General features: G+C 30.6%; 1 protein-coding gene across 5 annotated transcripts in view; it reads right to left on the bottom strand.

The window, feature by feature from the left end:
* Positions 1 to 6,116: 6,116 nt before the first annotated feature.
* Positions 6,117 to 13,381, bottom strand: part of LOC108763649 (ATP-binding cassette sub-family G member 4) — a 45,896-nt gene continuing 38,631 nt past the window's right edge. For all 5 annotated transcript variants that reach the window (XM_018511477.1, XM_018511476.1, XM_018511475.1 and 2 more), the window contains 9 exons: positions 12,826 to 13,015; positions 12,314 to 12,459; positions 9,821 to 10,059; positions 9,316 to 9,609; positions 8,235 to 8,398; positions 7,905 to 8,073; positions 7,699 to 7,799; positions 7,266 to 7,607; positions 6,117 to 7,188 (listed from right to left, as the gene is read on the bottom strand). In XM_018511477.1, the coding sequence (XP_018366979.1) occupies positions 7,030 to 7,188; positions 7,266 to 7,607; positions 7,699 to 7,799; positions 7,905 to 8,073; positions 8,235 to 8,398; positions 9,316 to 9,609; positions 9,821 to 10,059; positions 12,314 to 12,459; positions 12,826 to 13,015 (1,804 nt within the window). In that variant the 3' untranslated portion in view covers positions 6,117 to 7,029. The remainder of the gene's footprint in view (positions 7,189 to 7,265; positions 7,608 to 7,698; positions 7,800 to 7,904; positions 8,074 to 8,234; positions 8,399 to 9,315; positions 9,610 to 9,820; positions 10,060 to 12,313; positions 12,460 to 12,825; positions 13,016 to 13,381) is intronic.

Raw genomic sequence — 13,381 nt, 5'->3', positions numbered from 1 at the left:
TATACTTATATCTGCAAATAAAATCCATTCCATTTTCCATCGTTCTGTTTTGCATAATGCCTGTTAATAAAAAGTATATTGCATATAATTTTCGTAAATTGTACATCACGTATTGCCAATATATTCTTTTCTTGCTGATTTTCAGAAAGAAAAATTTTCTAATAAAAAGTATATAAGGTTTTTATTATTATAAACAATAATAAGAGATTAGAAATAAGACCATTTATCTTAGAAATATTACTTTAAATACGAAGCGCCATTACGCTCTGAATGTTAAGATGTTGAACTATTATATATATTCATTTAAATGAATTAATTTCAGATATTATAATTACGTGCCGATATGGTTGTCGAACCCGTACCTCTTGCTTTCCGTGCGAGCGTCCTAAGCCTTTTAGACCACCGAGACCTTAGCAATATTCTTCGCAATAACCGATATGTATAGAGATTTACGCATTTTAGGCGAGCGTGTATAAACAATAATAAGATTGGAAATAAGACCGTTTATGTTAGAAACATTGCTTTAAATACCAAGCGCCGATATGGTTGTCGAACTTTTATTATTATGGTATATCGGTTCTTATAAACATGTATATATATATACATATATATATATATATTTACTAATTATATATACCAATTATTCATTTATTCTTTCACTGTATTACTGTTTTTCTTTATAATTTGTATGATGCTAAAAAAACAGATTTTTTTATAAACATGTAATTTGAAAACACTGCATATTCTGAATGATAATCCAGAAATGGTCTTTATAACATGTTATCTTTGTAATCATTTATGTGAATGTTAAAAAAATAATAGTCGGTTTACACACACACACACACACACACACACACACACACACACACACACACACACACACACACACACACACACACAAGATTTATACCTAATAGCTCTTGATAGTTCCACTGTATCTCTAATGATACATATGTGTACAAAGAGTATCATTAATAAAACAACGGAAATTCCGTTTTTATAGACCAGTAGCGTATGATTATGAGCCATTAAGCTAATCTTAAAACACTAATGTAATCCCAGCAAATGAGAATGAATTGAAGTAGATTAAAATAGATTCAGATTTTCAGAAATACGGATTCATGAATATTAAAATAAATCTTTTTCAATCCTGAATGCATTTTTATTTATTTATAAGAATTGCATGAAACAAATGTCTATTTCTTTTCAATCTTAAATGCATTTTTATTCATTTATAGGAATGGCATGGATTCTATGCTTTTCAATCTAAAAATAATATTATAGTATTTTGTGTGTGCATCGTGAATATTGCTCAATTCAAAATTGTGAATATAGGAAATGCACTTTTTCAATCCAGTTGAATCTAAAAATAATATCAAACATTTCTGTGCATCGTGGATACTGCGCAATTCAAAATTCTGAATAGGAAATGCAGTTTTTTAATTCAATTGAATAAAAAGAAAGTTTTTCTTTTAAAATGGGCCATGAATGCTATTCAATTAAAAATTGTAAGTAGAACATCCATTGTTTCATTTAAAAATGCATCATGAATGCTACTTTATTCAGAATTATAAATAAGAAATTTTTCGTTTTAATTCAACTGAATTAAAAAAAAGTTGTACCATAAAAATATATTATGAATTCTACTTCATTTAATAGTTAAAAGAACATAAAAAGAACGACGTAAATATGTACAATAAATGTTACATATATAAATTCCTTATTTTTAATTAATAAATAAATCGCTTTTATGTATATTTTAATACGTTTCCTTTATTATACAACTAGCGTATATTTTTTGTATAAAAGTTTTAAAATAATAACTGTTGAATTTTATGTAATTACTACTTTAATTTATTTAAACTTTTACATGTATAAAAATTTTTTATACGGAATCCAATCCATTTTTATGGATTTAAAATGCGGATTCGAATGGATTGAAAATTTCCAATCCATTTCAATCCATTTTCATTTGCTGGAATGGTATGATCTGCTTTTCGACTAATTATTTCTCATCCGTGATGCACCAATTTATGATTACAGTGTTATATAAGCTATAAATTTTTGCATGCCAAAAAAAGATTGCAAAGCAATTATATTTGAAACGTTGCATTTACAACTTATTTGAAGTACCATTGTTATTTTTTATCCACGGCATTAATTTAAGATATCATTAATTAAGTACAAATTTTATAGTAATTGTAAATTTATTTAAAAGACGGTCAAAAGTAAGTAGCGTTTAAAGCTGACATATTATCGTACATTAATTTTTTATACATTTTATTACTCTTTGAGCTTTGTTCTGTAATATTAATTAATCGCATCATTGACAGTCACATTACGTAAGTCATAAGATGTAATGTATATCTCTTTTATTGTGGTACATAAGTCTTTCAATTGCAGATAATAGAATGCTGTAGATATAGTCCAATAAGAAAACATAGATAAGAAGTCATAGTTTACACTTACTTAGTTGAAAGTTAAAAATGAGAAAAGATCATCCTTACGTGACACAAGTAATTAATATTGCGATACAATATAATATGAAAATATTTTTTTTAATGCATATATGTACATCTATATACAGGGTATCCCATTTTAAAGGATCCATTTAAATATCTTAGAAACACTGTATTAAATCGAAAAATGTTTCAGACAAAAATTTTGTGACTTTGAGGGGGACATCAGGTGGTATCCTTGGTTTGACCTTGAGTGGCGTTGTCAAGGTCAGGGTAATGTCACTTTGAATTTTTTAAATGGAATTCCCCATTTTTCATTAGATATTCTTGTAGCTTATCTCGAGAATTTTTCAAAACTCTATAATAAAATTTTTTTCATTAAATACTTTGCGAGTTATAAGACTTGAAAGTTACGGTACCGTCGGCATTAGCATTACCTAAGGTGTCCGACCGACGGCTGAATGTTGTTCAGGATTATGACCTCGATAACATTTGTCAAGATCAAGGTTGTTGAAGGTTGTACTTCTTGTTTTCATTTCTACATAGAAATAATTTTTTAGTACAAATATGAAAATAAAAGGAACAACCTCCAATAACCTTGATCTGGATAACAAATGTTATCCAGATCATCATCCTGTACAACATTCAAGAGGTTTTAGCCGTCGGTCGGACGCCTTGGGTAATGCTAATGCTGGTGGCGCTGTAATTTGCAAGCCTTATAACTCAAAAAGTATTTGATGAAAATAAACTTAATTATAGTGTTTTGGAAAGCTCTTAAGGTAAGCTACAAGAATATCTAATGAAAAATGGGAATTTTATTTAAAAAATTCAAAGTGACCTTATCTTGACCTTGACAACGCCACCCAAGGTCAAACCAATGATATCATCTTATGTCCCCCTCGAAGTCACAAAACTTTTATCTGAAACATTTTTCGATTTAACACAGTGTTTCTGAGATATTTGAGTGAATCGTTTAAAATAGGACATCATGTGTATTACAATAGTAAGATATATGTTTTTATATTTTTAATTTAATTTAATTCTTAAATAAAGATCGAACTTTTTGTACAGAAAAACCGGTTTTGTTGGAGTACTTCAAAATTTAACTAGCTACAAATCTGAAAATAATTTTATTGGACTATAAAAATAATTACGTAAGAATCTCAAACATAATGAATAATACTGTAAAATATTTTGACATTCTAGCAACCATTTTGAGTGTTCTATATATAATTATTTGGATGGTCCAGTAAAATTATTTTTAGATCTATATATTAAGCTAAATTTTTAAAGCCTTTAACAAAATGAGAGGACCTCGTTAGCCTACAAGCATCAGTAATTGGCTACAGCACTGTTTGTCTACATTACATTTGCCAACAGGTCGTTTGCGCACAAAAATTATTGCCTACAGTTCAATTGCCTATGTGTGCTATTGCGCACAAATACATACAAAATTAAGAGAAAAAAGCACATTTGCACACACGACACTATTGTTCACAAACTATTATACATTGCATATATAATATTATTGCCTACAGATCGATTACCTACAAGCAATATTCTCTGTTTTAAAAACACAAATTTTCTATTTTAAAATACAAATTTTTACACTTTAAAAACAAATTATTTTCATGTATAATTTAGTCTTAATTTTATATTCATGCGCGTAGAATTTAGCCTTAGACGTATAATTTAGCCATAATTTTATATTCGTGAGCAAAAATCCTTATAGACAATCGATCTGTAAGCAATAATTAGATATATGTATACAATGCAGTTTGTAAGTAATAGTGTATGCAAACGTGCCTTTTTTTCTTAATTTTATATTTGTGCTCGTAGACAATCGAGCTGTAGGTAATAATTTTTGTGCACAAACGAATTGTTGGTAAATTTAATGTAGAAACAGTACTATCAATTTATAAACAAATGGAGCCCTCTCAACAAAACCGTTCTTTCCGTGTAAATAAAGAAATTTAGTATTCAGTATAATGGGTTGTAAAAATTAAAAAAAACCGATTATGTGATACAACAGAGATTATTGAAATTGCAATTTATCGTATTACAAAAAGCATATTTTATTCGTATTGTACATACAGCATAAACTATAGTAAGGCCAATTCGGCATAATTATATATACATGCACATCTCGATGCATCTTATTTTACAAAAGTGTATTTATATTAACAATCGATTATGTTATCAATTGATTATTGTTCGTTTCATTTAACAATAAGTAAAAATATACATGTATATCGTAAGGACTGCTTTATCCATTTGAGCGCCGCAATCGCATTAATACGTATTCATATTTGTAAATCGTCGATTCAAATCTTTAACTTTGGTGAGTTATAAGAAAATATACAAATAAAAATTTTATATATTAATTTACAACGACATAGAGTCATCTTAAATTGCTGTTTTCTTCTCCCGTCTTTAGAAGTTTTATTCTTTCTACCACTTAACACGATTTCACACTAGAAAAATTAATTCACGCTTGTTTGTAATCTTACATTCTGTATATGAAACATAGTAACAATTCATATACAACAACAAATCAATTTAATAATTTAATTTATTTTCGAAAATGTATAAAAATTTGTTTTTTGCATCAGTTTTTGAACACTGATACAGATACAGAGTAACGCGGAAAGAATTTATTTGCCATTATTTATTCTAAATTATCTAAGGAATATCTTTATGTACATTTGCACGCTATTATCTTCGGCATCTAAACCTAAGCAAAACAAGTCGTTAAAATGGCATCAAAATAAATTAGAAATCACTTTTAATCACGTTTCAATAATGTATTCGTTTCATTTTAATGTCATTTTGACTTAATGTATCTTGACTTGTTGTTCTGCTTAAGAATGTGGCTGTGAATATTCACAAGCTTTTAAACGAATGCGTAAACACTTATTTTGACAGTTCGATAGAACCGTCTTTCTCTTGTAAAGCATCAAAAACATTTGACCTTCAATATGTGAACTTAATCTGGCAAGATATATATGTATATATATATATATATATATAAATTCATGCGCTTATAAACCATTTCGGACGTTCGTCGTTTCATCCGAACTTAATTTTAAGAATACAATTATTCACGTTTGATCTTCCTTAACCCTTTCTTTTTTTTCTTTGCATCATGAAGCTCACAGCCATCGGATAAAATAGAATGGTCGTTCGTGAAATACATCATTGATTGAGGCTTCGTGTTTGTTCACATAGATTAGGCACAATTGAGGGCAATTAATAAGACCCTCTTGAGGAACACGCGCGAGTTGATCCTTTCGTTTTGCCTTCATTCAGCCGCACAATTTAGTAATAAGCATTTGAATTCTTCTTTTTTCAAATGATTAAAGTGTTTAAAAAAATTGCTTTGAATTTCTTTAAATATTATACGAAACTGAAAGATTTTTGAAAGCTTGAGAAGAAAAGTTTTGAAACTTTTAAACTCTCTTTCTCTCTCTCTCTCTCTCTCTCTCTCTCTCTCTCTTTTCTAACAAATCTTTCATTTTAAATGTTTGAAAACCTGGATGTGTTTTTTTAAAAAAATAAGACTGTTTTGTCCGAAATGAAATGAAGTGTTAAAAAAAAAAATGTATTTTTAAAAGATTTATACTTTAAGATTATATATTTAAAATATTATTTTGTTTCGGCTGATATTCAAAACAATTCTAGATTTTTGGCATATATTCCAAATAATTGATAATATCTTAAGTCACTGTACGATCGTGCTGATTTTACGCTTGAATTTAATGCTTAAATTTTAGTTGACTATATAAATTCAAGATCAATACTTGATTATGTTCTAACGAAAATATACATACTCTCTAAATTTTTTGGAGTGGAATCTTATTTTTGAAAAAGTCTTGAAAGAGTGATTTTCAATCTTTGAAACTGACTCTTCAGAGTGAGATTCATTCTAAAAGATTTAGAGAGTACCGACACAGTAAAAAAGGGAAGATATATAGTATATTTCGAATATACAGGGTGTTCAATAAGTTTTGACAAAGCCCTTATATAAGTAGAGTGGATTAAACTGAAAAGTCCTCTTTTGACTGTTTAGCCCGATTATTAGAGCGCTTTGCGGACACCCTGTATATGTATACGTATACATATATATAGTATAGAATAGTACCCTGGACAAATGTTGCAATCGTAACTACCAGCCGTCGTCGTTATTAAATTAAGGATATAAATAAGTTACATTGGTATTGGTCCTATTATCAACTAAACTTTAGCAACCCTAAAATGTGACAAAAAGTAGATCATACTTCGTGATACTTTCGAAATGTACTAATGCCTCTTTAACAATGAATAGTTCTCACCGAGAAGTGTCGCGAGAATCCATTGTTCGCGTAAAGTTCCTTATATCTTGATTGTTATTGTCGCAAGACACCGGAACCGAGTCTTCGTATCGCCATTTTAGAATATAATTTACGAGATTACGAAAAATTGCGTCCGTTTTTGCCTGCGAGGTTCTACGCGATAGATGGTAAAACACTTGTGTTAACTAGCACAACTTGTAACCACATCTGATTTTACAATGTTTATACATACTGATGGTCTATCGGACGGTCTTAATCTTCCAACGCAGGAAAAGAAACGCGGCAATTCGCAGCACGACAAAGATGAGCAGGAGAGCCAGAATATCCAAAGTAAAGTCAGCGTCAAGCATGTCCAATTCCTCCAGAGTCGTCTCCGGATCCTTGAAGTGGCAATATACCTAAAATGCACAAAAAAGTTCAGCAACGCCTGTCGCAATCAACGATCAACATTGCGAATGCAGCGTTTAAAACCTACCTGGAAACACTTTAGTTTCTCTCGGCCGAAGCCGTAAATGGTCAAAGCGGTTCCCTCGAAACCGTATCTGATGTAACTAAGGTACGTGATCCATCGTAGATAGACCGGAATCGCGTCGAAGCTGACGAAAAATCCTGAGAAGAGGAGGAAAGGCACCGACATCACCGGCGCGAGGAACACGCCGTTCTGCACGTTCATCGCTGCACCTACCATGAGACCCACTGATTGCGCAACAAAAGATATCAATAAACAGGTGCCCAAGAACATGGAGAATCGCGTTATATCCGCTGGCTGACTCGTTAGGAAGTACACGACGGTGACGTACAATATACAAAATACAGTCTGAAAAGTAAAGGATGAGAATAATTATTTATTCATTTGTGCAACAAAACTATATGTTATTTCTTTTCTGTCGTTATCCAATAAATCTTACCTGGAACGGTAGATCCGAAATGGTAATCGCCAAGTAATACGACTTCAGGGAGTACCATCTGTTGAAGTTTTCTTTCAAAAGTACAGGCAGTTCCAGCGGAACTACAAATAAAAAAAGAAATAAGTAAATGGTTTATAAGGATAATGTATCAATAATAATCGCTCTTTGCAGTCGCGAGGTAATAGTGTAAATTACAAGCGACTTACAGGACAGAATTGTGATTGTCATGGAAGTATACATGAGGAACAACATGTTGAAGAACAAGAAACCCAGATTACTAAGTACTTTGGCGCCATCGTTTCCGATATCGTAATACAATGCACTGATTAGCCCTGCTACTAGAATATGAGCGAAAAGTCGGAGATACATGAGAGTCTGCAAATATATTAGAGGAATATTAGAATTAAACAACATTCAAAAATTTCGAGATACATTAGAGGTGATGAATATTTCATAGATAGTCGCGCAACCTTAAAGCTGCGAATATCATAAAACTCATAGTTAGAAAGGAGAGTAATCTTTCTTTAAACACCTACCCAATCTCTACGACTGAAAAGTAAGGCGCGCTTCAGAATGATGTAAAATTGCTTGAACTCGGATGTCGCATATCTCTCAGGTGTGACTACGATTGATTCATCGAGCAGAGCTATGTTAGCATTGTCCTTCTTATCCGAATCCATTGGTATTGCCACATCCAACGCTAAAATATTAATTTTAATATTTATATTGTCTTATTGTTTGTAACGTTTTGTAGCATATTTTGCTATGATAAATCTACGAATTCATCAATAACAGCTCTTTGTAATTATTATACAGCGTGTTTTATTTTTATTTCCCCAGGCAAATATTTTTTGAAATATTTGCCTGGGGAAGTTAAAATGAAACACGCTATATAACCCTACTTTGCGGTCGAAACTATTTCTTGAAAGTAAGCGAAGATTAAGTAGGTAACTCGTCTAAAACTTTATATAATCGACTGATCTAAACATGAATCAAAGAATTTTCATTAATTGAAAAAATTATGTAGATCTTAAAAACATAATTTGCTGATTATAATCGTATATAATTCGTATATAATATAATGATATATCGTATACAACAATAATGAATTGATGAACTATATGATAGGTTGACGCATTATTGAATTCAACTCGATATAAGACCACAACAGGTTAAGACCTAATCTAATTAAGAAAATATAATCAGTGAATGAAAAGAGAACACATTTATGCCACAAAAGCTTGCAACAATATTACAATAACATTGCAACGTTGCAGCAATGTTGCTGCAAGCTGTACAGGTAGGATAAATTTTTATATGTATAAGATTGTGCTATAAGATAGAAGAAAGTTTTTTTAACAAGCAACTTCGCTTGTTAAGTAAAAGATCCTGAATGAAATAACTATAAAATAAAATGAGGAGGATGTGCCTAAAGTCAACGTAGAACAACTTTTTCCAGGAGGCTAAAACTTAACTCGCAATTACAGAAACTATTATATTAATTATTATATATTAATTATAATTATTCAATTATATTAATTGAAGTTATTTATAAACAATTTAAAAGAATCGTCAGATTACAATCATTACCGAAATATATGATTAAAAAAATGTTACCTTGCTTAGCAATGTTGTATGTAGCGTAGCCATGAATGAGTTTTCCATTATTAATTTCGTTTTTCTCCTCCGGGAACTTTTCCTGCAGATTACTGATATCGTTTTTGTCTTTGATCTTCGCTTTGTCCAAGTTATCGCTGTTTTTCAATATACCCGTCGCAGCAGTGCAATTGTTCATTCCCTCTTTCGTCTCGGGTAACGGGTGTCCTTCACGTATATCGTACTTGCCGTTGTTTATCGCGTTAATTAAATTCTTGATATTGTCACCATATTCGCCGCACGACACTTCAATGACTATAAAGCAGATCAGATATCATATACCATAAATATTTGCGATTTTATATAAATATAAAATCTATTATAAATAAAAAAAATAAATCTTTTATAGAGACAAATTTTTCAAAAGCACATATTTTCCTTACTTTATCTTTGTTTTAATATAAAACAATATTATAAATTATATTAAAATAATCTTATTTAAAGATATAAAAAGAAAAGTACTTACTAAACGATGCTGGGTTGTGATAGCTCGGACAATTGAGGCCAATTGTCCTTAGGAAAGGCACCAACTGTGATGTAGAACCTTGATAAACGCATTGACCTTCGGCTAATGTGTAGAGAGCATCGAACATCTCGAAAAGTCTTGCACTAGGCTGATGAATTGTACAAATTATCGTTCTGCCGCCACGTGCTAAAGTTTTCAGTAATGAGATGCATTGAAAACAGGATGAGGAGTCCAGACCGCTGTAAACAAATAAAATACATCAGTATCGTTATAGTATACTTACACTTTCTTCTTCCCGTTATAGTAGCATATTGCATATTTATAACAGCGTTGAAAAGTAGATTTGAATTGACATATTATATAATATTATATGTATATACACCAACGAGATACTATTAAAGACCGTTAACCCTGGGCAAATTTTCGGCGGTATAAAAAGGACCCGGAGGTAATTGAAGAACGCTGACATTATCGATAATTGATATAAATTTGCTATTATTAACATAAACATTTGGCTCATACATTATTAAATTCATGATTTTTTATTACATAAATGTTCCATAAATAAATATGCATACTTGTAAAGCTATAATATCCTATATATTGTAGAAAAATTACAATTTTTTCTCTGCAGTTATCATTTCTGTTGATAATAAAACTTTGACGATAACATTGAAATCACAATTTTAAAGAAAAATCGAGTATTATTGAATTCTAAATGCATAAATACGTCTACTAAACTAATAAATCATAAAATTAGTACAATATTATCAGTTTTTATAACTCTTAATCACTTCAATATATTTACAAAGACGACAACTCCCGTAAGGATGTCGGTCTTTAATAGTATATCGTCGGTGGTACATATTATATATTCATATAATAAAATAAAAGAGCAGAATTATATATGATATATCTTTTTATCCGCACGAAATATCCGTTATATGTGCTAATGAAGAAGTATATAACTAATATTCTTCTTTCCTCCAATATGATTAACTGTGAACGATCGTTAGGAGAGTAATTTTTTATATAAAGGAGGATTAAGTTCTCATACAGACCTTGAAAGAGTTGGAAGGACCGGTCTGATTTATTTTTGTGTCGTTGTCTTCTGCCATCATAAAGAAAACTGATATCGAGCGGTTCTTACGAACCGGTTGAGGAATGAAGAACATTTTGCGGAGGACGTGATATATATTACACACATAAACCAGGAAATCGAATTCAAACTTTTTATACAACATGAATACATGAATTTTTTTTATTAACTTGTGTCATTACACAAACATGACATATCCATTACAAAAATCTAATACTGAAAAACAGTAATTAATTATTCTAAGTATTAAAAGCACTGTTATTCAGTACTTTCAGTACTTAAGATAAGTAATTACTGTCTTCCAATAATAAAGTGGCCAATATTAGATTTTTGTAAGAGATGAGCTGATTTATTATAAATCATCGTATATGATAAATTCGTGAAATGAAATACGTCGCTGTAGATGCAAAAATTTCAATATACTGTCTCTCGTCAGTGAAAGTCTTCACGAGAAAGAACCGTTTAAAAAAACTTAGCATCGTTTACTTTCTCCCGCTGCGTGTTATGCCCTTTTGTATTTCATTTCGACTGACGTGAGATATTTTAAATGTGCGATATTTGTATACGTAATCTCTTTATATATCACAGGATTCAAAATGTGGATCAGCTTTCAGAATAATAAGTAGAAGACATTAAAAAAATTAACCTAATAAGTTATTTAATTTTCGGACAGACTTGTGATAGTTTCTAAAATCAACGTTCGTATAACATTTATCGTTATATAGTTATATGGAAGACGCAGTCACTTCGTTGCAAATCGGGAACGCGACCGATCGTTGTATTGAGAGTTCCTTGAAAGTTGCAAAGAGAAATTCAACGTGAACTACATGACGCGGTCATTAAAATTTAAAAAAACTTAAAAAAAATGTACAATCTGATTTCCGTAATCTTATAAAAAATGTGATGACATTTCCTGGTGACATTGGCCGTGCCAAGATCGAGATTCGAAGATCAAGGAAGCTATCAAAAAAAGGCGGAGTTTCTCTCTCGTAAGTCTCATTTAGAGAAAGCAAAAGAGATCGTTACTGGATTTCTTGTTGGTTGACGGACTCGAGATGTATTCAACCAAATCTTTAAATACACTATTTAAGTACTGTACACACTTCCTTGTTCTCTTTAATTCTCTTAGTTATTGTTCTCATTCTCATTGAACAAGTCGTGTCATAAAATTCGTTCTTGAAATAAAATTATTGTATACACAGAGAATTAAAATTACACGTCACTGAATAATAATTTATCAATACATTGTAATTTTAATATCACAATATAATGTACATATTTTTCTGATTGTGAGTTAATATGTTGGAAACTTGTGCAAAATAAAGTTTTAAATTAATAAACAAAGTTATAGATACTGAATTATGTATTTATTTTTCATAAAATTTAAAACTTACCTAGTCGGTTCGTCGAAAAACATTATAGGAGGATTGTTCACTAACTCTAGTGCGATGGAGAGCCTTTTCTTTTGACCGCCACTCAGGTTCGAGGTCATAGTACGGCGGTGTTCAGACAAGCCGAGAGTTTCAAGGATTTCCTGGATCTATAGGAGGGTAAATAAACATGTCAATTAATAAATTGATAATACATAAAATTAAATACATTAAAAAGATTTACATTAAATTTTTATTTGTACAATTAAAAAATAATGCTGATAATTAATTAAAATTACACAGATTTTCTCAGATTCTCATGGATAATAAATATTAACAAATAATGCTTTTTCTAGCACTGAAGTAGATGAAACAAACACAACATGAATTTTCCTATTTCACTGTGTATACTATTGTTATATATGTAACATTTACATTTTATATTTACGTACATACGAATAAACAATTAAATTTAATCGTTATTATGCTATTACGGTTTATCAAAGGGAAAATATCAAATAAGAAAATTAGCTTACCACTTCTTCTTTCTCTCCTTGACTAACGTGTGAGCCAAGCTTAAGGCTCGCTGCAACCTTCATAGCTTCCGCTACCGTTAGGTTCATATGAAGTTGATTATCCTGCATGATGTAGCAGGAGAGTTTCCTGAAGGCACTGAGGTTTCTTTCCTGGCCATTTATCGTGATGCTGCCTTCTGCACTTGACGTCCTGGTAAGAAATTTCTAATAAATAATTTGACATGGAAAATATATAATTTGCTTGTAATAATATGTTGTAGCGATTTCCCACAAATTCACATATTGCATCATAGAATTAATGATTTATAAAAGATAGGAACTTATACACGCGTATCTCTTCATCATTCTCGTTGTACGAATATAGAAGCGTCTTTCATCTATTCTTACGTCAAAATATATAATACAACGATCGTTGAAGAGATTTAAACCGATCGTAGACGTTCTTGATCGAAGATACAGTTATTAATAACTCATAAATTTCTTTATCGTGTCGCATAGAAACTCAATGTTAGATCGCCATACATATATCACGGAAAGATTCTCAATCGTAGGTGCG

This window comes from Trachymyrmex cornetzi, unplaced genomic scaffold, assembly GCF_001594075.2.
Source record: "Trachymyrmex cornetzi isolate Tcor2-1 unplaced genomic scaffold, Tcor1.1 scaffold372, whole genome shotgun sequence".
Lineage (NCBI taxonomy): Eukaryota > Metazoa > Arthropoda > Insecta > Hymenoptera > Formicidae > Trachymyrmex > Trachymyrmex cornetzi.
The sequence above is the reverse complement of the archived record's forward strand: the minus strand, read 5'-3'. Positions and strand labels throughout refer to the sequence as shown.